This window comes from Schistocerca piceifrons, chromosome 1 (assembly GCF_021461385.2).
Source record: "Schistocerca piceifrons isolate TAMUIC-IGC-003096 chromosome 1, iqSchPice1.1, whole genome shotgun sequence".
NCBI classification, from domain to species: domain Eukaryota; kingdom Metazoa; phylum Arthropoda; class Insecta; order Orthoptera; family Acrididae; genus Schistocerca; species Schistocerca piceifrons.
Window position 1 is genome coordinate 393,050,868 of NC_060138.1, and position 27,634 is coordinate 393,078,501.

General features: G+C 41.1%; 1 protein-coding gene and 1 non-coding gene across 2 annotated transcripts in view; both read right to left on the reverse strand.

The window, feature by feature from the left end:
- Positions 1 to 1,076: 1,076 nt before the first annotated feature.
- The window catches only part of LOC124787179 (telomerase-binding protein EST1A), a 323,132-nt gene continuing 296,574 nt past the window's right edge, over positions 1,077 to 27,634 (reverse strand). Inside the window, 4 exon segments of the mRNA XM_047254319.1 lie at positions 1,077 to 3,856; positions 4,005 to 4,214; positions 27,031 to 27,109; positions 27,410 to 27,606. Coding sequence (XP_047110275.1) covers positions 4,084 to 4,214; positions 27,031 to 27,109; positions 27,410 to 27,606 — 407 coding nt within the window. The 3' untranslated portion in view covers positions 1,077 to 3,856; positions 4,005 to 4,083.
- Trnal-caa lies at positions 7,287 to 7,361 on the reverse strand. The gene has a single exon. It is a non-coding gene; the product is annotated as a tRNA-Leu (tRNA).

A 27,634-nucleotide genomic window follows, 5' to 3' on the forward strand; every position in this document is an offset into this window, starting at 1 on the left:
GCCTTCGTTAAATCAAAGAAAACACCTAACGTTCGCAACCTTTTATTTAATCCATCCAAAACCTCACAGAGAAAAGAGAATATAGCATTTTCAGTTGTTAAACCATTTCTACAACCAAACTGAACATTTGACAGCAAATTATGTGAATTTAAATGCTCCAGTAATCTTGTATATACAACCTTCTCGATAACTTTAGCAAACACAAATGGCATAGAAATTGGTCTAAAATTTAATAGTATCAAAAGGAAAAATCACTGTAAACTTATGAGGAGACAAGAGTGGCTGGTCAATGCTTACCTTCAGGAAGCAACATTCTAAGTGCTGCTGAGTAGGAAAAACTATATCAAGTGTTTTTGTAACTGTTAGTTACTTCCTGAGAAAGAGAGAGAGAGAGAGAGAGAGAGAGAGAGAGAGAGAGAGAGAGAGAGAGAGAGAGAGAGAAAGGCTGAGAAATGTCAGAAAGTAGGGCCCGTTTACTAAGACCCTAGCTGAAGGAAGTAGTAAGATTAGGGTTTGACGTCCCATTAACAGAGAACATGCCTTTCTAAGGAACCATTCTAGGATTTGTCTGGATTAGGGAAATCATGGAAAACCCAAATTTGAATTACCGAATGCATGTCCAGTGTGCTAACCACTGCAGTACCTCACTTGATGTCTCATTTGAGGGGGATCTATATACTATCAGGAGGGGGGGAGGGGGGGGGGGACGCAATCTAGACCATGAAACTTCCTTTGTGTCAGATGTTCAAAGGGTGCTACACTTTCCGTTCTGTTGACTAACTGCAACAAGTAATGTCAGTATGCATAACATAATATGTTGCCCACATTGACTCTTAGTTTGACAGTTAATATAGTATTTAGTAAAATAGAGCACCTTTTAATGTCCAATTTTCTTTTCCCTGTCATATTACAATATACTTTCAGTCTTAATGAGTAAGACAAATTGCAACAAGAAGCAAGAGAGTAAGAAAGCGTTCATGCACATATTATTACTGCGCTAATTCAATGAACCATGTTTCATGCAACACAAACAACATATTTCCAATTTTTATGACGAAAATAATAAAATAATCAAATTAGTTGTTCACTTGATATATTTATTGTTTGTATAATTTATAACGATGTTCACAAAATTTTCTCACAGTGACAGTTACATCTAGTGGGTTTTCCAAAACATCAAATGTTTCATATACACAGTAAAAAACAAACATCATATATTTTCATATACACTTTGATATTATCTTCATCCAATAAACTGTTTACAAAAATGAACATGTTCATCACTGACAAAAAGCGTTTCTGATGTACAGAAAATGTTCTAGTGCTGGTAAAAGCACTTCATTTAAATGAAGCCATTCTTCTGAAAGCCATTTAAAATAGTTTCTACACCCCATAAGTAAAATTATGATGAACATTCGCATAAAGTGGCCCTGCGGTTGTCACTGAGATAACAATTTACATCAATATGACTTGTGCACAAGTGTTTCCTTGAACTCTACATATAATTTCACATAATCACTCTAATGCTGTGCAAGACTTAAATTAAAACACCATTGCTCAATGTTTATTCTCAAATAAGTGGCTATAATGGCTAAAAAAGATGCTGTGAACTTGCACTACTACAGAAAAACGTCTTGGCAAGTAGATGCGAAAATGCAGTTTGGGTGATTAGAATGAACCCACAAGCTCAGGCACTAGAGATATCTGACCACAGAATGATATATTGATTAGTCTCAAACTTCATTAGAGGTTTAGAAAAATAGTTTATGATCAAATCTGTTTATAATTTAAAGAGAAGCACTTCTGGAAAAATACAGTCTTCCTTTAAAACACAACATCATAGTAAGATTGATCTTATATTTCATACATATATTTATTCATCCTTTATGCAATAATTCCAACTGCCATACATGAGATTATTTTATCTACCCCAAACAATGTGCATAAGTCATTGTTGAAGCACTTCACTTCATGGTACAAGAAGGGAGTCTATTTATTTAACTTCTTGCATACGAAGTTATATAAAGTCATGTCTATCAAGAAGCATCACCAAATAAAATACTTCTTATATTCTGAAGAACTGTGCTTTACACACAGAAATAAGATCAAAATTCTGTAATACTTGTCACTATAATATATAAAACATTATTATCAATTTGATGGACTCTCACAGTCACAAAACACTTCAGAAACATTCTGATGATGGCTACAAGATGATCACAAAAGAAGATAAATAGCAATGAAGATACCACTTGTAACAAATACTGTGCCTGCACCAGGGGAAAATGTTAATGAAACATGGACTGTATGGTAAACAACGAAGTACAAAATTTAAACACAATGTTCTCACTCATACACTAACATTGGTAATACTGCTCCTGTCTTTCATAAGAGCATACCAATGGTATTCTTTTTTTTTTTTAAAATAAAAATAAAAAGAAGAAGAAGAAGAAGAAGAAGAAAGATAAAGACTAAATAACTAAGACATTTATGTAGTAGAAGTAGGTATCCAAAACATTTCATTTATTATAAGGAATTTTCTACTGCCAGAATGGTTATATCTGGCACCAGCAAACAACTGTAATTATATTTTAATTACAACAAAAATAATTAATTGAACAGGTTTGCTACTATTATTTACACTGATCACATATGCTTTAAGATTCTCACTGACAAAACATCAGTTATAAAAATACTCTTGTGACTTAATATAGATCAATCACGAACAACAGAACACCTTTTTTTTTATATGAAATCAGGCATAATAAATGTTTCCAATATGATTGTTTGGATACATGATAATCTTGAGACACGAATAAAATTAGAAACATAAGAAACCTTTAAACATGCAATATTTATATACCCACATTTACAGCATTATACTGTGTACATGAACAATTAATTTTACAATCTTGTAATGGTATCCCTATGTGATAGATCGAACACTGAAAATAAACCAATATTTTCAATTTTATCATTGAGCATTGATCACCTCACATTCATCAATAATCATATTCTCTGAAATGCCATTTCCATTTCCTGAGACAATTTCATAACAGTAGTATTATGACTTTATACACTAAGTCTATAAAATATTCACTTTATTGTTGAACAAAGTATCTACATTGGCTTAATGGCAACTTCTTACAAACAAATCCCACTCACACACACGTTAAAGGTATTAAATATAAGTACACGAAAGGCCAGCACACTTGCACAACAAAATTCTACAAGCCATTGCTACACACTTCTGATCACTGCACCAACTTGCACAATTTTTAATGTGAACCACTTACTAAACAGTTTTAACAAAATCCTACACCCGACAAACAAAAATTCAACCAGAGTGATAGTAAAACACATAAATATAAAAATCAATAAATAAGTACATGACATTTACATACCCTGACACGCAGAGAGCTTTATTAAAAGAAAATGAGACAGTGCAGACATCTTAAATAACAATGGACTCACTAACAACAAGAAACAGCCAATAACTTCACCACAATGGAACAACTTTGTTGTCAAGTCACACACACCATACAATGTATAGACTTATCCTTTGATTTGGTGGGAATGTGATACATTTCACAACCAAACATAATAAAATATACAAATACATTACTGGTCAACATACAGCAGAGCATGCATTACTATCAGTACAGTACACGATATGCACGCAGAGGTAACGACATTAGTCAAAATCAAATTTCAATGTGTTTAGTGAGAAATGATGTACCTCAAGGCTTTTGTACCAAAAAATGAGACAGCCGCATGTTGGGCTGGCTGAGTCTGGAGACATTATGGCACCCCCCCTCACAGCATCATTGCTGACTGCGCAACATACGGCTGCTTGCTGCAATATAAAAGTGTATATCAAATTACGTCACTACTAAAAAACAAAACAAAAACTGATTATTAATTAAGTGGTAGCAGAGAGAGAGGAGGGGGTGGAGGAGGGGGGGGGGGGGGGAAGAGATTTAAGAAATATTCCATCGAACTACCTGGGCAAGTCGGACCGCGGCATTAGCAGCTGCGGCCTTTGGCGGTGGGACCTGTTTGTGTGTGAGTGAGGGTGGGGGTTCAGCCCAGTCCCGCCCACCGCACGAAGTCAGGCACCTCGCGCACCGGCACGTCCAGCCCCAGCGCCTTCACGCGTAGGTTGCGGTCCTCTGTCAATAACACTACCTCCCGGTACAGTCGCCTTGTCTCACCTGCAACATATTTAACATATTGTATGTGTTGTTTTGATATGCCCCGTAGTCCCCAAACTTACAAGTATTTGTTTTCATTTATTTTTATGTGTGTCCATCAACGGTACTGGTAGCTGTGCCTGTTGGAGGAATGTAATGGCCTGTACAGCTGTTGCTTTGTGAATTAAATAGTGAAAGTAAGCTATTAAATAAACACGTAGCATTCTTCTATGTAATTCTTTTAACTTTTTAAATTTATCCAGCTGGCATATATTATACACATAGTATTAAATTAGAAGTGTGAAACTAAATTATTTTAATGAATGAATGAACAAACAGAATAGTATTGGAAGTAACTGTCATTCTTAATATTGATAAAAATTGTTTTAAACATGAAAAATTCTTGCCTACCGCCATTAAGAATAGCTGTTGACCAACTTACTGTTACTTGAACTGTGAAAATGGCCCTAAATAGTAAGCCTAGCAATTGCTTTACACCAAAAAATTTACAATGTAAGTAACAGAAAAAAGAAAAGCCATCAGTTCAGTGACTTCTGTGACAGATGCACACTAATGAAGACTGTAAGGTTGAGCCAGATAGTAGGGGATTCTATCTTTATTTCATTTCAAAAGGTTTATTTCATTCTCTTGGTATGGTCAAGTATTAGCCAGTAGAAGCATTAGCTGGTTGCTTCAGCTGCCTGTAATTTTCTCGTTCCATGGTCTGGCAACAGCTAGTGAGCACCAAGGTGGGCAATCTCGATCACATGCCTCCCTCGTGTGCTGACGAGGTAATGCCACTTAGGCGAAGATGCTTTGGAATTTTCCATGCCACCCCCCGCAGTTTTCTCGGCTCCTGGCCAATCAGGACGGACGAAATCGCATGGCCGTGCTGAAGGCACCCTGCCCTGGAGTCACCATGCTGCCTGTCGGCTGAAAACGCTCTCTCTGCCATGCGCCCTGTGGCTGTTATCATCATCATCTCTTCCCACTGCGGCACCGAGAACTTTGTTTCTGTAGCTGCCACACCTCCCCAGGCCTGACTCATGTCGCCCATTTGAATTCGCATCTGCTGGTTTTTCTGCCAATAAATGGCCTCATTTCCAGAAAAGGTGTCAGAACAACTTCTTTCAACACATTTGCCCACCACCTCAGCCGCTCCTAAGAGAGCCGTTCCTAAACAAACTGGTGTCAGAATCGGGATTCGTTCCCATAGCAACTTTGTCGATAATTTAAATTCTCCCAGCAAGGGTATCTTGGCAGTAGCCCAATGTCATAACATCATTAGCACTTTTCTATGGACAATGAGCGGTACGCCGTGGCGGGATGCTTCCACTTCATTACGATTTTAGTGCCGAACATTTCATGCGTATAGAATGCGCCAGCCGGCCGCCACGTTCGCACTGCACAGGATGTGGCTGTGTCAGTAGAAACCCACAGGGCGTGCGCCGCTGTGCCGCAGCCGCTTGAGTCCGAGAAAACCAGCAACACGAGGCAAACCTCGTCCACCGCCGCGTGAGGGGCATGCAGCCAAGTGCCGGGAGAGCCACCGCCATCAGCTGCCAACACATCCGCCACCACCCGAAGGTCCAGTAGCAGCCAGCCTGCATCTATGACATTCACCAACGATCCTGCCGTTCGCCACTTCACCACGCTGTTGCCGCCACCAGCACACTGAGCCAATTCAACTTCAATGTAAGTCGCAGCGTCGCTTCAAACCTTAACATCGCAGGACGTCCACCACCAGACTAGGCTTTTTGTGGTCCCTGTTTTTTTTTAAACTACCCCCCCCCCCCCCCCCCCCGCCCCTCCCCGACTAGAATAATACACCTGGTGAGGACCAGAGAGAGTAAAGAGATGGAACACATTAGTGTAAGTGGCATAGTCGGGAACAAATTAGTTACGATTCTCATTGATACTGGTGCACAAGTTAGTGTGTTATTTGTAGATAAAAATGATCGAAGGGTGCTGCAGCTACCCCGATTTCATATTAGTGGTCTTGGATGGAAGTAATGAGGCTACAGAAACGCGATTTCAACATCACATTAGGGAATGACTTCCTGCACCGTTATCAGGGGATAGTGAATTATCGAACGTGACCTGTGCAGTTAGGTGAAGCAATTCATCATTTCGGCAGTGCACCAACCCATCAGACGCGAGGAAGCTGTGAAAGGCACCATTCACAGTCTCCCATAAAACCATGAATATGGGCGATAAGAACCATCGACCCTGTAAGGATAAGATGCAGAAGTGAAAAAATTCTTTGGATAGATGTCAAGAATGGGAGGCAGCTGAAGACAGACATTCTGGTGGATCCACTCACCCAGAATGATTTGTTAGATCGTCAACAAGTTTATATTAACAGAAATATTTGTCGACCAGGAAGAAAACAGAGGTTTTGCAATACCAGTGAGTACAGATAATTTTGGTGTGAAAGATGTTACAGTGCCGAAAGGTAATATTGTCTCTAGTGGACAAGAGATTTTGGAAGAAGTAGAATGAGCTGGTATTCAACAAAGTAAAGACAAGAAGAGACGGAAGAAAAAAAAAATTCCAGTTAGAGAAATGCATTATGTAACATCACCATTACGAAATCAGTTGTCAGAAAAGTTAAGCCATTTACATACCAAGGAGAAAAAGATGTTACAGCCAGTGTTAGAGGACTTTTCTTGGTTGTTTGAAGAAAGGCAGTTTCTACCAGCTACAGATCTGGTTCAGCACGAAATTCCAAGTGGTGAAGCTCAGCCGACTGCGCAAAAGCCATATCAAACTACCTGGCAGATTAAAACTGTGTGCCGGACAGAGACTCGAACTCGGGACCTTTGCCCTTCGCGGGCAAGTGCTCTACCGACTGAGCTACCCAAGCACGACTCACGTCGCGTCCTCACAGCTTTAATTCCGCCAGTATCTCATCTCCTACCTTCTAAACTTCACAGAAGCTCTCCTGCGAACTTTGCAGAACTAGCACTCCTGGAAGAAAGGATATTGCGGAGACGTGGCTTAGCCACAGCCTGGGGGATGTTTCTAGAATGAAATTTTCACTCTACAGCGGAGTGTGCGCTGATATGAAACTTCCTGGCAGATTAAAACTGTGTGCTGGACCGAGAATCGAACTCGGGACCTTTGCCTTTTGTGGGCAAGTGCTCTACCGACTGAGCTATCCTAGCACGACTTACACCCCGTCCTCACAGCTTTAATTCTGCTAGTACCTCATCTCCTATCTTCTAAACTTCACAGAAGTTCTCCTGCGAAGCTTTCTTCCAGGAGTGCTAGTTCTGCAAGGTTCCCAGGAGAGCTTCTGTGAAGTTTAGAAGGTAGGAGATGAGGTACTGGTGGAATTAAAGCTGTGAGGACGGGGTGTGAGTCGTACTTGGGTAGCTCAGTCGGTAGAGCACTTGCCCGCAAAAGGCAAAGGTCCCGAGTTCGAGTCTCGGTCCGGAACACAGTTTTAATCTGCCAGGAAGTTTCATATCAGCGCACACTCCGCTGTAGAGTGAAAATTTCATTCTACATAACTCCAGGTGTAGGTCCAGTGTTGATGCTGATAATGTTTGGTTTGTGGGACGCTCAACCACGCAGTCATCAGCGCTCGTACAATGTCCCAATTTTTAGTGGGGCGCTCAACCGCGTGGTCATCAGCGCTCGTATGATGTCCCATTTTTTAGTCAGTCCAGTCTAGCCTCTGTCACGAATGATGATGATGATGATGAAATGAAAAAAACAATACAAACACCCAGTCGCCGGGCAGAGAAAATCCCCAAGCCGGCCGGGAATCGAACCCGGGCACTGTGATCCAGAGGCAGTGACTCTAGCCCTAGAGCACGAGCTGCGGAAGCTAGTCCATTGTGTCTAGCATGCAGGCAGGTTAGTTACAGGCCCGTCAACTGGCCTCCTTGTTACCAACATACTGGCACTTGCCCGCGAAAGGCAAAGGTCCCGAGTTCAAGTTTCGGTCCAGCACACAATTGTAATCTGTCAGGAAGTTTCATATCAGTGCACACTCTGCTGTAGAGTGAAAATTTCATTCTAGAAAAGCCATATCGTTTACCGTATCATTTGCAATCAGTAGTCGAAGATACGATTCAGCAGCAGAAATTATTCCGCCTTCCTCAAGCTCGTGGGCATCTCCCGTGGTTGACGTGCCAAAGAAGTCATAAATAGTGATAAAGCCTATCGACTATGTGTCAATATGAGGACGGTGGACCAAGTAACTACTCCGAACACATATCCCCTACCATGTATCGATGAAACCTTGGACCGACTAGGCAGTGTAAGTTTTTCACCACACTTCATTTGCACTCTGGGTATCACCGGATCCCTGTTGCACTTCCTGATCGCCATAAAACTGCTTTCGTTGTACCTATGGGACTATATGAATTTGTAAGAATGCCATTTGGTTTGAGGAATGCACCTGACACTTTCCAGAAATTTGCAGACTTGTTGCTGCACGGATTAAAACCCACGACATGTTTAGTATGTTTAGAAGACATTATCATTTTTTCTATGACCATAAAGGAACATGCAGAGAGATTGAGGGATGTATTGGAAAGGTTGAAAGGAGCCCACCTGAGTGTGAAAATGGAGAAGTATGCCTTTGCCCAATCGCAGGTACAATATTTAGGACACATAATAAGTGAGGAAGGTGTCAAACTGGATCCCCGTTTGACCACAGCAGTAAAGGACTTTCCAACACCAAGAAGTACCAAAGACTTACAGTCATTCTTATGCCTCACAAATTATTATAGACGTTTTGTGAACAATTATGTTACCATTGCTAATCCCCTGACTAAACTATTGAAGAAAGGAGTTAGTTTCACCTGGACCAAGGAATGTGATGAAGCGGTGCAACAAATTCAACATGTTTTGACTAGAGCCCCTGTACTAGCCTACCCCGATTTTGAAAAACCATTTATTCTGTCGGCAGATGCCTCAGATTATGCCATAGGAGCCATTTTGTCTGATGGAGAAGAGCGACCAATTGGTTAGGCATCTCGACAGCTTAACAAAGTGGAACTGAAAAACAGTACAACGGAGAAGGAACTTTCAGCACTCACGTTTGACGTAATGTACTTTCGATGCTATTTGTATGGGAGGAAGTTTACTGTTGTTACGGATCACGTCGCATTACAGTGGATGCTAAGCTTAAGGGGACCACACTGTGGTTCAGGTCCGGGTTCGATTTTCGGTTCTCATCATGTTTAAGTACTCTGAAAAGGATTTTGCTGAAAAATTTTTTTTTAAAGCATTTAAGGGACATTTTTCTACTATGTGCATTTATGTGCCATGCCCACTTTCCTGTCACCCACTTTTCTGTCACCCATTTTTCTGCATATATTTTACATCTTTATATCCCCTACATTGCACATCAATTTTTTTTTCTTTTTTTTTTTCCTCCCGAAGGTTTTGGCTATCCTTGGAATGTAAAGGTCAGTATTCTTTTGTTTCTGCTGTTTGTAAACAACACGCTTTCAAACACAAGGTTACTTTTGTTCAAGTATGATTGCGAGTAGTTGTTTGTTGAAGATGACGAAATGTAAAGGCATTTTCAAGAAACAACAATTTAGAGGAAACAAGTTTAGAAAGCTTTCTGTACAGGAGGTTATGTCGCCGGGCAACTATGTTTCTAATTGTAATTCTTCAACAAGTGCATCATCAAAGAAGCTCTCACCATTTCAAGAGAGTTACAACAAATTTACTGTAAGTGACAAGGGGTGCAGTAACATTATAATAAGCTTGAGAATATTATCAGATGTAATTTCTAAATTTGTACAATGTAGACAGTGTGGTGAGTCACAGAATGTGAAAACTTGTGAGAGCGCCAGTGGGAGAAAAGGCCTAGCAATTGCTTTGGATTTTATTTGCACTAAATGCTCAGCTGTGATTTCATTTACGAGTTCTTCAAAACCAGATGCAAGTGCCCCTTATGAAATCAATACTAGATTAGTTTATGCCTTACGATCCATTGGCAAGGGCATGGCTGCAGGGAGAACATTTTTGATTTTTGTTCAGCAATGAACTTACATCAATCACAAAATAAATTTGAAAAACTGACTGTAGTATTAGAGAAAGCTGTATATGAGGTCAGTGAGGAAAGCATGAAACTGGCTGCTAGGGAAGCAGTGGAAGAAAATGATGGATGTTAGGATATTGCAGTTGCACTTGATGGAAGTTGGCAGAAAAGAGGACATACTTCTCTGAATGAAGTAGTGGCTGCCACGAGTGTAGACATCGGTAAAGTGTTAGATGTGGAGATAATGTCTAAATATTGCAAATGTTATAAAGTCAATGAACATAAAGAACACACCTGTGTGGCTAATTTTTGAGGAACAAGTGGTGGTATGAAAGTTCATAGAGTACAACAAATATTTCATCGCTCCGTAGAAACAAGAGGTGTACGGTACACCAAATATTTGGGGAGGCATACGGTACACCAAATATTTGGGCGATGATGACAGTAAGGCATACAACAATGTGGTGAACTCTAAGCCATACTGAGATGCCATTATTAGCAAAATAGAATGTGTAGGCCATGTTCAAAAATGTTTGGGAACAAGGCTGAGAAAACTGACTGTTGATATGGGAAGATGGAAAATTGTTGACCAGACAGGGTCTGTTAACTAAAACTGAAATAAAAAACTTGCAGGTATACTATGGGCAGGCAATCAGGAGAAATAAAGAAAATTAGGAGGCAATCAAGAGAGATGTTTGGGCCATATTCTTCCGTAAGTCCTCTACTGATGCTAAGCCATGTCATGGATTGTGTCCATCAGGAGAAAATTTGTGGTGCAAATACAATAGGGCTCAGGCAACTGGAGAATATTATTCTCACCAGCATTCTCTTCCTGCTGCTGTTATTACAGCAAGTAAACCTATTTTCAGAGACTTGGCTCATCCTGACCTTCTCAGGAAATGTCTGCATGGGCAGACACAGAATCCAAATGAATGTTTCAACAGCATAATTTGGAACCTCCTTCCTAAAACTGTATGTGTAGGCACGCATACAATGAAACTAGGAGTTCATGATGCTGTTATTACATTCAGTTGTGTTAATATTGGAAAGCATTGGGTACTGAAAAAGCTAGGAATCAATCTTGGTGAAAATACGATCACTGGGCTGCAACATTGCGTTAAAATGACGATAGCTGATGCAGGCAGGTCTGCATCTAATATGGCCAATAAAGCAAGACAAACATCCAGGAAGGTGAAAAAGAAGCTGGAAGACCTACTAGAGGCCAAAAAAGGGCCATCATATGCAGCAGGACAGTTTTAATTAACTGTAAGTAACAAATTTCAAAAGTTTTTTCTTTAAAGTCAATTTCCCGCAAACTAAAATTTTCAGTACATATGCCCCATTATATCAGAAACTATCATACATAAATGAATGAAATTTTTCAGAGACTCTGCATAACATAAAAAGCCACCTCTTGCCCATTAGGAAGCCCACTAAAAAATTTAAAAAAAAATAAAAAAATATTTTCTGCAGAAAAAACTTAATGTTTGTTGTTAATAAATTTAAAGAAGTATTCCTTAAAAACCATAAAATGGATAAAGTAGATTTCAGTACAGGTGACTCTATTAGCATCATGTAATATACAGCAAAAATATTAAGGTCCTGCATCAAATAGTTTTTTCAGAAATGGGTCAAATACTTGCCTAAATTAACATGGGTTAGATAGGCAGGGTGTGGTCCCCTTAAAAGATCCCAGCACCAACTTAACTCGTTGGGCTTTAAAATTGAGCGAATTTGAATATGAGGTGAAACATAAACCAGGCAAGTTGCATCAAAACACTGATGCGTTAAGCCGGAAGGTTAGAGTAATTGTTGCCAATTATATTTCTATTGAAGAATTGAGGGAAGTGCAGCAAAGAGATGTTGACTGCCAGAGGTATGAAACTTTGCCCGAATTTTCTGTCAAAGATGGAATTTTGTATCGAAAAACCCCACTGGGTAAACAAGTAGTAATACCGAAAGAATTGTGTCCTAACATAATAGCACAATATCATGATAGCCTGCAAGCGTGTCTTAATGGTCTTCGCGCCACCAATTGTCAAATAGTTGCCCGTTATTTCTGGGAAGGCAGACGGCGAGACGTGCAAAAGTATATACAAAATTGTTTGCCCTGTGTTAGGAGGTAATTGCTGCCTCGAACGAAGATGCCTTTACAATAAGTGCCAAAAGCCACTTGTCCCTGGGCCTTAATAGCAGTAGATATTGTCGGTCCTTTCCCTTTGAGTCCACGGAATAACCGATACATATTGTCAATTTTTCCAGATTCCTAATTCTTGTCCCCATACCGGACATGTCAGCAGAAACTGCAGCTCAAGCATTTCTCACCCACTTGGTGTTACCACATGGAAGTCCTCAAGCTGTACTTACGGACCAAGGCATGAACTTTATGTCACATTATTTACAGAAGTTTGTTGACTATTGCGAATCAAAAAGTGGAGAATGGCCCCGTTTCACCCTAAAGCTAATGAACGCTTAGAGCGAATCCACCACACAGTTACGCATATGTCAATAAAAATCATTCTGACTGGGACAGGGACATCCAATACATCATGTCAGCATATAATAGCCATGTCCATGAGGCCACTGGATACTCCCCCTGCGAGGCAGTATATGGCCAACCCATGAATTCGCCCTTTGAAATTGACAAAGTGCTCCCAGGGATTAGATCCACAGACGTGAAGGGTTTGGCGCGACGTTGAAAAGCTGTTTGGAAGAAAATAAGAGGAAACAATTAAAAAGCTATGGCTCAGCAGTTAAAAAGGAGTAATGAGAGAGCAATAATGCCCGAGTACGAGGTAGGAGATTTAGTGATGTTGCGCAATCCAGTAGTTAAGAAGGGAAGGACGAAGAAGTTTACTCCTCATCATGCAGCTTAATTCACTGGTAAATGCAGAAATTCAGTTAGCAGAACGGACAGTGATCGTTCATTTTGACAGGTTAAAGTTGTATAAGGGTTCCGAGCCACCTCCGCTTGACAGTGAAGCAGAGCCTGCTACACAAGTAGCCCCAGCCAAGAAGATAAGAAAGAAAGTAGTGCAACTACCTATAGCATGACCTAGATATGCTCTAAGGTCAAAACACCCCTATGGATTACGATCCAGGGACTAGGTCCAGCATGCCATGTATTTAATTTGAAAAGCCTTTAGTGAAGCAGAAGAATTAACTGACGGGAAACTGCTGTCGTTACAATATATTCATTTAAGTTGTGCATGTTATTTTTAAGTATTCATTAAGTTTTGGCAACCATCTGTAAAAGAAGTTAGGATGTCATATGTTAATAGGGACTGGAGTTTTTTGTAATCATTTTGTCTTGCATCATTCAGTGTCTCCAGTAATGTTGTTGTAGTGGAAAAGAGAACACAATCACTCAGTAGTAAGAGAATTAAGGGGAAAAGTTGCCCGTCAGTAGAACACACAGAGTAAGAATCAATTAATCTTTTATATGTCAAATGGAATGACACTTCACATGTTGATTTAGTGAACAGTTTGTACAGGAACAGCTGTTAAAAGCTTTGCCATAAAAGTATGTTAGTAACACATATTCGTAACTGCCATTAACACAAGATCAGAGGCAACCTGCCGTCCTCTACTTACATTCAAGTTAACATCAAATATGTTACTTTAAATGTAAAATGCTATTATATTGTTTCTTAATATGCCACTGGAGAGAAAACAAGTCAAGTTTTCATGATACTACGTGTTTCGGTATACCAAATGCAAAAGAGAAAGTCGCTGGTTAATGCCAGGCAAGATAGCTGCGTGCAGTTTGTTTACAAACCGCAAGCCTTGCCCTCCCCGCCAAGTGAGCGACCATTAGGATTCCGCCCCACCCTGCGCTGCCTTGTGACGTGGTACTCCTCGCTCCCCTCCATCCCTCCCACAGGCCATGCTCCTTTACTGTGGTGGAGTAGGCCCCCACGATATGCTTCCACATCTTCCACCATATGGTTACAATGTAACCAACAGACCCGAAGAAGATAGTTATAAAAGTAAACTCACCAGCCTAATATTGCCTTCCAGATTCAACTAGTTTTATTCTAGACTAGAAATCTATTTATATCACTTATTTGAACTTTCAGTATGAAAAGAAAAAAAAAATTATTATTATTATTTATTTTTTTTTAATTTTTTTCTAATACCGCCTAATTCACCAAGTAGTAGATGTTGGGGTCTCAAATCGGTCTCCAGCTATGTTGTATTGCCACTCTCGCAGCTAATAAACAGATCTAAAGTAGAGTAAAAACCAAGTTAATACTAATCCAGAACAAGAGTCCTAACTGCATACCCCACTGTCAATTTCAGAAGTTATTAGCCCCGAGTTTCAAGTAAACGATATTTAAGAGTAAATTCGTCATCACAGTTCATGCAGAAATATAAAATCTATCAATTATATACATTTTAGAAGAACAGAGTGTCTAAGTGAGTAAATGAATCGTGACAGTTCTGTGAATTTTACATTGAGTTATCTACATCCCTTGAAAAGAAGGCCCTCCATGAATAAATGTCGTGAACGACTTAAGGTAAGCCTGGAACGAATTTAGTAACCGCTCAGAGGAATTTAACTCACCGCATAGTAAAAAAGGCTATCCTGCCTCCACATACAGAGGCCCTTTTCTGCTCTCAACCACCGCCCCACCTCCCACTGGGACCAAGCCCAGCCATCTGTTTTGTATCCAGCCATAGGCAAGAGAAACGAATGCTAAGAAAGCACACACCCCTGCATTCCCGAAGCATCTAAGCCGTATCGCCTAGTGCATTATAAAGCAATAAACATTAGCAAAAGCAAGAAGTACACGAAACATCTACACGTTATACGAGACCATTTTTACCTTCGCTTATAGAACTATTACTGAACTTAATCTTTAATCTGTTGCAACAGTATCAGTGAGAGTGTTTTATGTATGTACTAATAAGGAGTTGTAAAGAAGAGAGAGATAAAAGTTCCAATTGAACAACATGCAAGTAACTTTCAATAGAGTAATGGTCAAAGTAAAATATAAAACTGCCGCGTACTTCAGTTGGGAAAGAGACAGTTCCTACTAACATCGAACCCATGCCTTGCGATGAGTTACTTGAGAAGTCATCTATGCCTCTATCCACGACATTAGGTATACGAGTTTCACTGGCAGTCACCATTAGCACTATAAAACTATCACTGAACCCGCTTTTGGCAAAGAAATATTCTGGAGTAAGTTAGTGCTCAAAGTCCTGCCAGTAGGATGGACCCCTTAGCCGCACATGCCAGAGCTGCTCCCGCACTGGTTAGATCCACGCATTTTCATAATGTCAGCACTCTGCTATCTAGCGAGCGCGACGCCTGCTGCATCTTAGCGCCTCAAGCAGCACTGATTCTCAACATAGAATTCTTAACCACTACACGAGTATTTTGTATAACTTTATGCACATTTTCAACACTAAGGAAACAAACAACAAAAACAAAAACACCGACAGGTAAGTTATGTTGACATCATCGAGAGGCAACCAGTATCCTCGAACCGTCGTCAACAAGTATTAAGGAGCAGGTAGGTGAAAGAGTTAACAAAAGGAACAACAATTATAACTCAGCACAATTGGTTAGGTAGGTGCCAACAACCAACAGTACGTAGATATGAGACAAGGAGTACAAATTAAAGCAGGAGATAGCGTACAAAAGAGGTTAATCTTTAATAATATCAAGGAGGGTAATGGCAATTATCGATCTGAAAACTGAAAGAGACATGAAACCACTTTAAACAAAGACACTGCTAGAGGAACTATTAACTTGACACTGTACTATTATACAGCATTACTAATAACATTGGCACAACTTAACGATAGCATTCATGTAGGTAGACATACCAAAGACATGTCAATCAGTATGGAGATACAAACAAGAGAATACTTATACTTATTTTGCTACGAAATATAACGAGAATAAGGGGAGTTTTGTGTAAGGGAGATAATATTTTGTACTTTTGTTTCTATCGCAGTTTTGCCACCACGTGTGTCACTGGGATGGGTTGCCAATTACTTGTGTCTAAATACTATTTTCAGTATTCATTTTGTCTAGGTTTTATCATCAATTATTTACCAAAGCAATCTTCTGAGAGTTTTGCCAGCACCAGTAATTTAGCATTGTGTCAATGAGCCTAATATTTCCATGTGTTAATTTGTTGCCAGAGTTATGAGGGTAGTTATTTATTTTGTGGGATTCCAATTATGCCAGAGTAAGTTCGCAAGTATTGCCCTTTATTTAAGTGTTTACTAATAATGTTCTAGGTAAGAAACTATTTTGGAAGGGTAACTTAAGATTTAATCATGCTTTATTTCATTTGTGTTGGAATGCTTATTTGGAGGGACATGCCACATGCCTCCCTACTGTAGGTCATGTAAACGGAGTAAATAACCCCCACTGGTCAAGAGATTTTGGCCATACACCTTGTTCGTTAATAAACCAGAGGGCAACCAATCCCATCCGGCTCTTGCGCCAACTTACTATGCTCCCCCCTTGATGTTAACTGAATAATGAAGGCACCTCTGCGATTCTTCTTCTTCTTCTTCCCCCTCTCATCTCCCCCCCCCCTCCTCCCCCCCCCCCCCTCCCCAACCACCAGGACACATTAAGTGAGCAATTTGCTGGGAACCAACCCAGTTGAGAGCCAAAAATGATGTCTGCTGAGGTGTTTTGCCCTCCCCTGTATCACTTACTCTGCTATCAAATCGTGGAAGCTATCCTGTTTTTCCTCTTCCGTCAAGGAGCAAACAGTTTGCTAGTTCGTTCTGACAACAGTACCGGTACTATCTACCTTTCCAGTGACATCAAATGAGATACTGTTCCTCCCTTCTTACAATTAAGCACCATCATTCATTGTTCTTGTGGGAGAGGTGTTTGCCATCGACAAGTAACATTCGATTCTGCTGTCACTCTATGCGAGTGCTAACCAGTATTGGACGCAACACCTAGTTAAACTGACTTCAAAAGGACAACCCGTAAGGGCACGCACCTTGTGTGATGCGACCGACAATCGCGCGGTTCGCTAGCTGTCTACCGTATTTACTCGAATCTAAGCCGCACTTTTTTTCCGGTTTTTGTAATCCAAAAAACCGCCTGCGGCTTAGAATCGAGTGCAAAGCAAGCGGAAGTTCTGAAAAATGTTGGTAGGTGCCACCACAACTAACTTCTGCCGTCGAATATATGTAGCGCTACACAGGCATGCTTTGTAGGCACAAAGATAAATACTGGCGCCAAAACCTCTGCGTCAGTAAATAAATTAAAAAAAAAAAAAAAGGTGGAAGACGAGCTTTTTTCTCCGCCCTGAGTTTCGACCACTGCATTTTCATACTTTATCCAACGAAGTAAATACAAATTCCGTATTGTTCACTTTCCAATGTAGCAGAATTTCAATGTACTATGAAAATCCGACTGGCGAGACTGTTTGGGATGTTTGTCAATATGGCCAACCCTACGTTCTGAATTTTTTCCTACCTGTGAGAAGAAGTGGTTGCTAATAGGAACCTGAAGAAATGTGAATCACATGCAGTATTCTCTGCACCATAAGAAAGAATACGAATATAAACATTTTGCAATGTATTCTTTCGTGTTTGCTGCTATCTCATTTAAATCCTGTCTTCCTAATAAACTACGAAACTAGAATGAGACAACAGCAAACGCAGAAGAATATACATACCGTGCCATGTTTATATTCGTATTATTCTTATGCCCAATAGTGATACAGTCAGAAATGAAGCACGGCAACTGACTAGATTTTTAAATCTAAGATGACTGTAATTTCTGTGCAGAATTTGATGTCCTAAAGAAGCGGCCGCAAAGATTTTCAAATGGAGAAAAATTTTCGCCTAACTCTCGTTCAGAACATGTTCTATCATACGCAGTCTATTATTTGGTTCTTGTTGATCATCATCAAAGAAAGCAGCAGTGTGAGTAACAACAAATAGCAGTCTCTTGCCATTGTTTCGGTAATGAGACGATTCCTCTCTTTTTTTTAAACTGTAAGCAAGTCATGCTGCGAGCGGCAACAGGCCGTAAACACTCATTATCAGAATGCGACAAACAATGCATGACACAGTACAGTAATGCATTTTCAGCTTAGAGTGGCATAAACACCTATAACAAAGAAAACGGCACTTATCAGATCAAATCAAAATAGGCAATCGATTCAAACCAGACGAAGCATGTGAAAAAGGAAAGGCACCCCTGTAAATACGGACAGAGCGCCTGACGTATAGCAATGGCTACCTGGTAAAGCTCACCTGCTAAGCTTACGACTCGAACCAAACTACTGAAGCTGTATCGTCTTTCATTCGACCTAAATTGTGTCTCGTATTACAATGGACCAACTTTGTTTCGATTTGGAGGTACGACCTAAAACTTTTCTCCCCCTTGAATTTCGAGTCTCAAATTTCACGTGCGGCTTAGATTCGGGAAATTTTTTTTTTCCTTTATTTCGAGTCTCATTTTTCAGGTGCGGCTTAGATTCGGGTGCGGCTTAGATTCGAGTAAATACGGTATGTCATATTCCTTAACTTTTCAATTTTTGCGGCACAGTCCGTCCTACCCACTTTCATCTTTCAACTTGCAACAGAACACCACCTGAAGAGTCATGCATCTTGTATGAAGCAGCCAACAACCGTGAAGACTTCTGCTAACCACAACGTTCATTACACCTTTAGTTTTCATGCCACAGCCCATTCCATGTACTTTAATCTTTCGTGTCGAAGAAGAGGTCATGAAAACAGTGTTCCATGCTCTCTGACGATCGCTGTTTAAGCACTGTCAGACACGAACCGCATCTAGCCCACAGCTTAACTGTCAGTAAAAGGAAATCTCAGTTCAAAACCTGTGCTTTCTTTGACATTGTTCTTCCATTGTATTTTCTGAAGGCTCACTGACTACTGAAGCAGTAGTATTTAACTGTATGACGTGTCTCAGGGCACTGCGATATATCCAAGGATAGATGTGAGTTTTAAGCAACTAGCTGGAGCCAATGAGGCCATCACCAAGGAGTAAAAAAGATGGCGAATTTAGTTGCAAAATGGTGAGAGGATGAAGATGGTGAATTTGGTTTTTTTTTTTTTTGAGAGATGTCGATTTCTAAGAAGTAGTACGTAGCAGATATCTTGGAATCGCAGTATTGTCGTATAAACGGTTAAGTAGGTGATACCGTCGTGTCAACAATGCGCCTTCATAAAGGAAAAGCTCATCAGAAATTACGCTCAACTTAGTCTTTTCTAACTCAAACCCTTAAGTTTTCTGTTTCCACTGTGGAAGTTTCTAGATTCTCATCAAGTTTTGTTTTTCTATTCTCGTTCTCAACAATGTTGACATTCAACGACACAATTTTAGTGCCCGAGAACATGAACCCGAACCTAGCAGACGAACTTATCTATTCAATGTATGCATGAATCCATAATTACATGCCTTATAATTATTGTTTTGTTGGTCATCACTGAATAAACCATATCGATTGCGCTCATCTACCATTCTTAGTCAATAATATTTTACCCCTCCTGTGACATTTTTATTCGTCACTTCTCACTTTGAAGCACATAAATACATTCATCAGGTGCAGGAGCCCAGAAACATGGGGAATATCCTATCCGTTCTGCAAGTAATCGAGAGTGCAAAGTACAGTCAGCACAGTAAACAGTGTTTCCCTTTCACTCTTAGACCCGCCGCTTACTCCCTGCGTAGCGCAGTGATTTAGCGTGAGAAACAGCCTTGAAGTCATCTGCCGCACACTGCTCTGACATAGCTGCCGCGCTGACCCCCACCTGCATTATTAGTGCTACCGCCATCAACTTTGATGTCGAACACTTTGTACACTGTGTAGTTCGTTGTTCCATGCCCATTGACTTGAAAAATCACTGGCCCAGTTCGTTGCTCAGCAAATACTTCGCCTTCACTTCCGCGAATACGTTTATTCCCCAACATAAAGGGAGATCAGCTCTCCTTGTAACCTTCAGTCACCTCTTTTGAACCGTGTCTGAAAGTCCTATTGGTGTGCACATCGTATCTTCATTCACTACTCTACACTCAAGGTAATAAAACAAATGACTGACTGTTGTTCATGCAATGTATTTTCGCCATTCTGGACTGCCAGAAGGATTTGAGATCATTGTTTTTTTTTTTCCAGATTTTGGACGTTTGGAATTACGTGGACACAAGTGCTCCGCTACCTGGCCTATTAAATTTGCCACTTCACTGTTCTCAACTATTGCCTCATCATGAAGATTATGCTTCTGCTGTCAGCTATTTGTATGATTTCCAGTGCTCCTCCATTTACGAACCACCCATCGGTGTCAGGCATCATGTTTGAGAAACTACAAAGTCTACGGTACACCCCACATTATCTAGTGATTAACACTGTACTTGATACTATGCCCCTCATAAAGGAAGAGTTAGTGTTGCAACAAACTGCCGATCAAATGTGAGGATATTAATCATTGCTTGTACAAACGGGTCAGAAGAAAGCTTTACTGGTATTACATGATCTTAGGCAAAATATTGATCACCTTCAACACGAACTGTGTAGTATAGTTTCAACCGTACCAGCCCCATGCGTGAAACGAGCCTAGTTCAACGCTGGAGATGCCATACTCAAAACTTTGTTTGGAGTGCCCAATCATAAAGATGCCCAACATTGGAATAAAGAAAGCAGACCAATCGACATATTTACTCAACAGAACCATGAGGCGTTATTACGCCAACAAGTACGATTAATGCACATTGAAGACAATCTGTTATCATACACTAGGCAAATATGCAGTGTTACAGCTATGATACTCCACCAATATGAATCTTTTAAGAACTCTGTACCACAGGACTTAGCGACTATACAAGCCGAGATATCCAACCTTATCACATAACGTGCAGATTACCAAACTGCTACTTGTCAATTTACGTGTCACAATACAATTAGGATTGCAAGGAATTCCGAGTTCAGAACTTTTACCTCCCAAATGATTTATTCAAAAACTGTAAAATGTTAACACCGATTTGCCACCGTCAATGCATTTAGTGTTGCCCGCACATGAAGTTACGTTACCCGATTATTATGCTATGGCTATGACTCAGTTATTACAATGAGCCAACACCCTAGAGTTCTGTAAACTTATACCCCTTGCCTGTTTGTATTGTCAATTTCAGTGATACAAGATTGCATGTGTTCCCTGTTGCGTGGTCAGCAACCAGACAGTATATACACTGGAATACAGCGGACATTCTAGTCATTAGTCCAGATCACCAAAAATATACTACAATGTCCCAAAATCTGTTGAATGAATGCATACATGTTCATAATTTTATGTGCCATGAAATCGCCCTTCGAAACCATCCTAAGGGATTAGGATCGTTTTTTTCTGGGGAAAGCGTCAATCACCACCCTGTTCACAAACCATTGTTCGCCTAGCAGAACACTGGTTTAGGATCATTAGCACAAACCACCAATACGCATTAGACCAACCTACGATATTAACACTTCGTTGCTATGAACATAACTTCCAGTCGCAAACATACGAGACAGAAATCTCAAACAGCGGATTTTTAGCAAACAGTTCGTAATGCTATGTTATTATGCCACTTGTAATCTTTCATGCCAGTATGACTTACTCTGACAGTATTCGCACCCATTTACCTATGTTTTTTCTACCTGAAAGTTCATTCGTGGTTCCTTTGTCAACTGAATTACTTGTTTTATCTAATATAACAAATGATCACCTTTTAACGTCAATCGATGACCTTTCAAAACACCAGAGAGGACAAATTCCTTACGATACCACCTGTTGGCAGACAGCCACTAATCTACATACAACTACACTCCTGGAAATGGAAAAAAGAACACATTGACACCGGTGTGTCAGACCCACCATACTTGCTCCGGACACTGCGAGAGGGCTGTACAAGCAATGATCACACGCACGGCACAGCGGACACACCAGGAACCGCGGTGTTGGCCGTCGAATGGCGCTAGCTGCGCAGCATTTGTGCACCGCCGCCGTCAGTGTCAGCCAGTTTGCCGTGGCATACGGAGCTCCATCGCAGTCTTTAACACTGGTAGCATGCCGCAACAGCGTGGACGTGAACCGTATGTGCAGTTAACGGACTTTGAGCGAGGGCGTATAGTGGGCATGCGGGAGGCCGGGTGGACGTACCGCCGAATTGCTCAACACGTGGGGCGTGAGGTCTCCACAGTACATCGATGTTGTCGCCAGTGGTCGGCGGAAGGTGCACGCGCCCGTCGACCTGGGACCGGACAGCAGCGACGCACGGATGCACGCCAAGACCGTAGGATCCTACGCAGTGCCGTAGGGGACCGCACCGCCACTTTCCAGCAAATTAGGGACACTGTTGCTCCTGGGGTATCGGCGAGGACCATTCGCAACCGTCTCCATGAAGCTGGGCTACGGTCCCGCACACCGTTAGGCCGTCTTCCGCTCACGCCCCAACATCGTGCAGCCCGCCTCCAGTGGTGTCGCGACAGGCGTGAATGGAGGGACGAATGGAGACGTGTCGTCTTCAGCGATGAGAGTCGCTTCTGCCTTGGTGCCAATGATGGTCGTATGCGTGTTTGGCGCCGTGCAGGTGAGCGCCACAATCAGGACTGCATACGACCGAGGCACACAGGGCCAACACCCGGCATCATGGTGTGGGGAGCGATCTCCTACACTGGCCGTACACCACTGGTGATCGTCGAGGGGACACTGAATAGTGCACGGTACATCCAAACCGTCATCGAACCCATCGTTCTACCATTCCTAGACCGGCAAGGGAACTTGCTGTTCCAACAGGACAATGCACGTCCGCATGTATCCCGTGCCACCCAACGTGCTCTAGAGGGTGTAAGTCAACTACCCTGGCCAGCAAGATCTCCGGATCTGTCCCCCATTGAGCATGTTTGGGACTGGATGAAGCGTCGTCTCACGCGGTCTGCACGTCCAGCACGAACGCTGGTCCAACTGAGGCGCCAGGTGGAAATGGCATGGCAAGCCGTTCCACAAGACTACATCCAGCATCTCTACGATCGTCTCCATGGGAGAATAGCAGCCTGCATTGCTGCGAAAGGTGGATATATACTGTACTAGTGCCGACATTGTGCATGCTCTGTTGCCTGTGTCTATGTGCCTGTGGTTCTGTCAGTGTGATCATGTGATGTATCCGACCCCAGGAATGTGTCAATAAAGTTTCCCCTTCCTGGGACAATGAATTCACGGTGTTCTTATTTCAATTTCCAGGAGTGTATTATACCCAGTGTCACAGTAACCCTGGTCACTGCTATTTTTATTATTGTACTGATATGGATACATTTTGCAAATGGTTACAACCATCCCCTCCAATGGTTCCAAAACCTCAGCCTCATGGCAAATATCGCCCATGATTCGAAAGTAAAGCCTATGAAGGCATATGCCCTCCTTTAGTTTTAAGAGTTCAACTGTGTTATTAACTAATGTGAAAACTGGCGCATCATAGTGAAGTGCTCCCCCAGTGTATAAAATAAATAAAATAAAATAAAATAAAATAAAATATTAATTATGTATTATTGTATGATAGTGATTGGTTGTACTTAATATTTGCGTGACGTTTAATTATTCGGTATCAGACGCTTGACAATGGCTTTTTCGTAAATGTAATGTTATTCGTAGTTGACCGTGAAATAAGACTCAAATAATCGGACTTCGTATTTACATCGTTTCCAAAGACTGCTGCGGTAGGTGTGGACTCAAATCTAAATCTCAATATTAGAATAATTTGCCAGCCATGTCAATACGTCGTACAGAGGTGACTGTCTACTAAACATAAAAAGTTTACACAGTTAGTTAAATCAGGTATATTCAATGAATAAGCCTGCAGTTCATAATCCTACTTACTTTTATAAATATAAATTCTTTTCAGAATCGAGTGCCTAGTATGGTTGCAACTCGCTGTAATTTTCTATAACATGAAATATGGCGGTGTGCCAGACAATAAACTAAAATACGTGCTTCTCGCACCACTTCAACCAGGACCTCCCTTTTTTTAATCAAACATACGAGTAACGTAATTGTGCTTTTGTTTTATCAGCGATGCAGCGCTGCAGTTGTGTGCCATAGGCTTTATTTATTTCTCACAGATTAATTATTTAATTAAGATTTCGCGTTTCCGAGGAAACTCACGCACGGCATGCAAATGTGCCTTTATAAGTGTTAATCCCTTTTTAAATGTGTGTGAAATGTGTGAACCTCCCCTCATACTTCACTGCGTTGAGTTCCAGGGGACGGGCTCGGCAACCGCCACAACCCCCTGCTTCTAGCCGGCAGCTTGTGCGCTGCCCACCAAGGACAACATAACGCGCCATGTTGCGCCACTCAGCCTTGCATGTAACTTCAGTGGTGATACGTATATGCTTTTAAATTCATTTATGAAACAAAGATGCTTGGCGTGTACTCCTGATTCAAACTATTACCTTCCAATGTGTTTTAATCACACTTGTCAACTGATGTAATTTTGTTTTGATGTTTTATAATATTTATTCCTTGCTCTTGTGTCAACGTAATATTGTTGAAGTGTGTAAGCCCCTTTGTGACCCCTAAAAGGCCTTCAAAGTCTCTACGCCCACCCGTAGCCTAAGGCCCCCGCCGTCTTCCGTGGGAACCTTTAACAATCAAATAATATCTATTTTGTCTTTGCAAACTAAAATTGTCAACATTTAAATAACAGTCGCGTTGAGTGAAATCACATATGGTTTCCGCTCCCACAGAAAGGGTGTAATGGATCTGGGAGATGTGTTATTTTCTACTGGGTTTGTCGATACCAAATTTAATGAGGGAAGTTGTAAATGTTTTCTTATATTTTTGTCAGAATTTTTTTTTAATTGTAATTTGCCTTATTTTATGATAATTTACTTATATTTTTGAGAGTGACAGCATATTGATTACTATTAGTAGATGTGACGAAGAATATCAAAGAGACTGATTACAAGTGGAAGCTTGTGTGTTGTGTAAAATGTCTGACGCTGGAGTCGTCTTTGACTGTAGTTAGTCGGCACTGAACTCTTGGTGTGTGTTGACGGTAGAACAATGTGCAGGTCGCTGTTATAAATATTTGCTAGTGAACACGAAAAAATGAATTATGTTACTACTTGTTTTATATAAACTTTAAGAAGAAACCACATTCGAAGAAATGGTACTTGAAGCACCAAAAATGAGGCAAACGCATTGAACCAGGTCATTTCTGCAGCCGACGAAACTGCATTGTGGAATCATACTTCCACTAGACGACTGAAGCCAAGACAAATATTGTCTTGTAAACATTTCACGGAAAAGGTACTGTCACGAAATATTGCTAAATACAGTATATAAAAATAGTGAGCATATTTCAGGGGGAGGAGTGTAAGGTTGAGCCAGATAGTATGGGATTCTATCTTTATTTTATTCCAATAAGCTTCTTTCATTCTCTTGTTATGGCCGAGCACTAGCCGGTAGCTTCAGCTGCCTCTAATTTTGTCATCCTACGGTCTGCAGTTTCTCATCCTATGGTCTGGCAGCAGCAAGTCAGCACCGAGGTGGGCAATCTCAATCATGTTCCTCCCTCATGTGCTGACGAGGTAATGCCGCTTAGGCGAAGCTGACCAAGCCACGCTTCAGAACTTTCCATGCCGCTCCGCAGTTTTCTCGGCTCCTGGCCAATCAGGACAGAGGAAATCGCATGGCCGTGCTGGAGGTACCCTGCTGCCCATGGGCCGAAAAAGCTTCTCTCTGCCATGCGCCCTGTGGCTGTGATCATTTTCTCTTCCCGGTACTGCGGCGCCGAAGACTTTGTTTCTGTAGTTGCCACGCCATTTGGACTTGTCCAAATGGCAGCCACTACTTTTCTTTAACTTCGCCTAAGTTTGCTGCGAACTATGTTTCGTCCACCCATCTTGGCTCACCCTTGCCTACCCAGGCCTGACTCATGTTGCCCATTTGAATTCGCATCTGTTGGTTTTTCTGCCAATAAATGGCCTCATTTCAAGAAAAGGTGTCAGAACAATTTCTTTCAACACATTTGTCCACCGCCTTAACCGCTCCTAACAGAGCCGTTCCTGCACAAGACTACTCAAACATAACATGACTTTCTCAAAGACATATAAACTAGGAGTCAGACATTCCTGCAGAAAATCAATTGGTAGGAGCAGCTCTTGCAGCTCTTCATTCACCAGTCTTTGAGCTCAACGAACAGACACTTTCCAAAACCCCATCTTACTCTGCATGACTGAGTAAACACTTCTGCAACCGATTTGAAGTTTCTGAGAGATTTTAAGCACATCTTCATGTTCTGCGCTGTAGTAATAGTGTAGAACAGAGCAAGTGGATCACGTTTCCAACATTCCCTCTCTTGCCATTGCCTGAACTCCTTACACTTTTTTTTCACATGGAGATATGAAAGGATTCTTTCCCCAAATCGAGTAAACAGAGATGAATTCAAGCAGCGTTAATATTCCTGTTCAGGAAAAGCTTAATTATGCCATGTTGTGCAGCAGTAGAATGTACCTATCTCTTGCTTGCCAAAGCAGTCACTGAACACACACAAAGTGAGGCGTCCCAAAGTCAGCTATTCCCATGTGATTGTTGAAGCTCGATCATATTCTGCACCCAGTGGCCGTGTAGCTTAAAAAAGACTGCTTTATATTTGATCAGCCCATGTAATTTAAACTAGACGATGAAAAATTCTTAAAATTCCTTCCTCATGCTCCTAGACATAATTTGCTCACTTGTTACAGATTACATCAGCTGCATTTGTACTGAATCCTTCCCACATTCTCTCTATTCAATATATCTAATGTGGCCTGCACATAAGACCTTGTTTGCACTAACCTGGCTTACATTCTTCCTTGTCTGAATTTCGACATAAGCTTAATGTTGTTGCCAGAATTCGGTCATCATTTCTTTTATCCTGGAAAAAATGAAAAAGAGGTACCAGTTACATTTATGAGAAACAATACCGTACACTTAAACTAATACATCAGAGTAGAAATCAAACAACGGAAAATCCAGGATGGAATGTAACAATACCAGAGAAGTAAAGTTGCCACTCACCATATAGCGGAGATGCTGAGTCATGTGAATCTTTTTGGTGTGCCTATCGCGACTCAGCATCTCCGCTAATATGGTGAGTAGCAACTTTACTTCTCTGGTATTGTTACATTACAGCAGAAATGTTTGCCATTTAGTAAGCAAATCTACAGTTACTTACTTGCACACTGTCCTGTTCATCCGTGAAGGCAGCTGATACAAGTACATTTCCTTGGCTAGTAACGCATCTGACACCCCCTGGTCTGCTCCTAATGTACGATAGAGCAGTACGTGCTGCCTCCGCTACACGTGCCACATGTTCTGCTGGAAGATCACCTCTTGGACCACCTCGTGCTAATCCCTCCAACTCCTGAAGAACTGTTGGTAAGAAAATAAAAAAATTTAA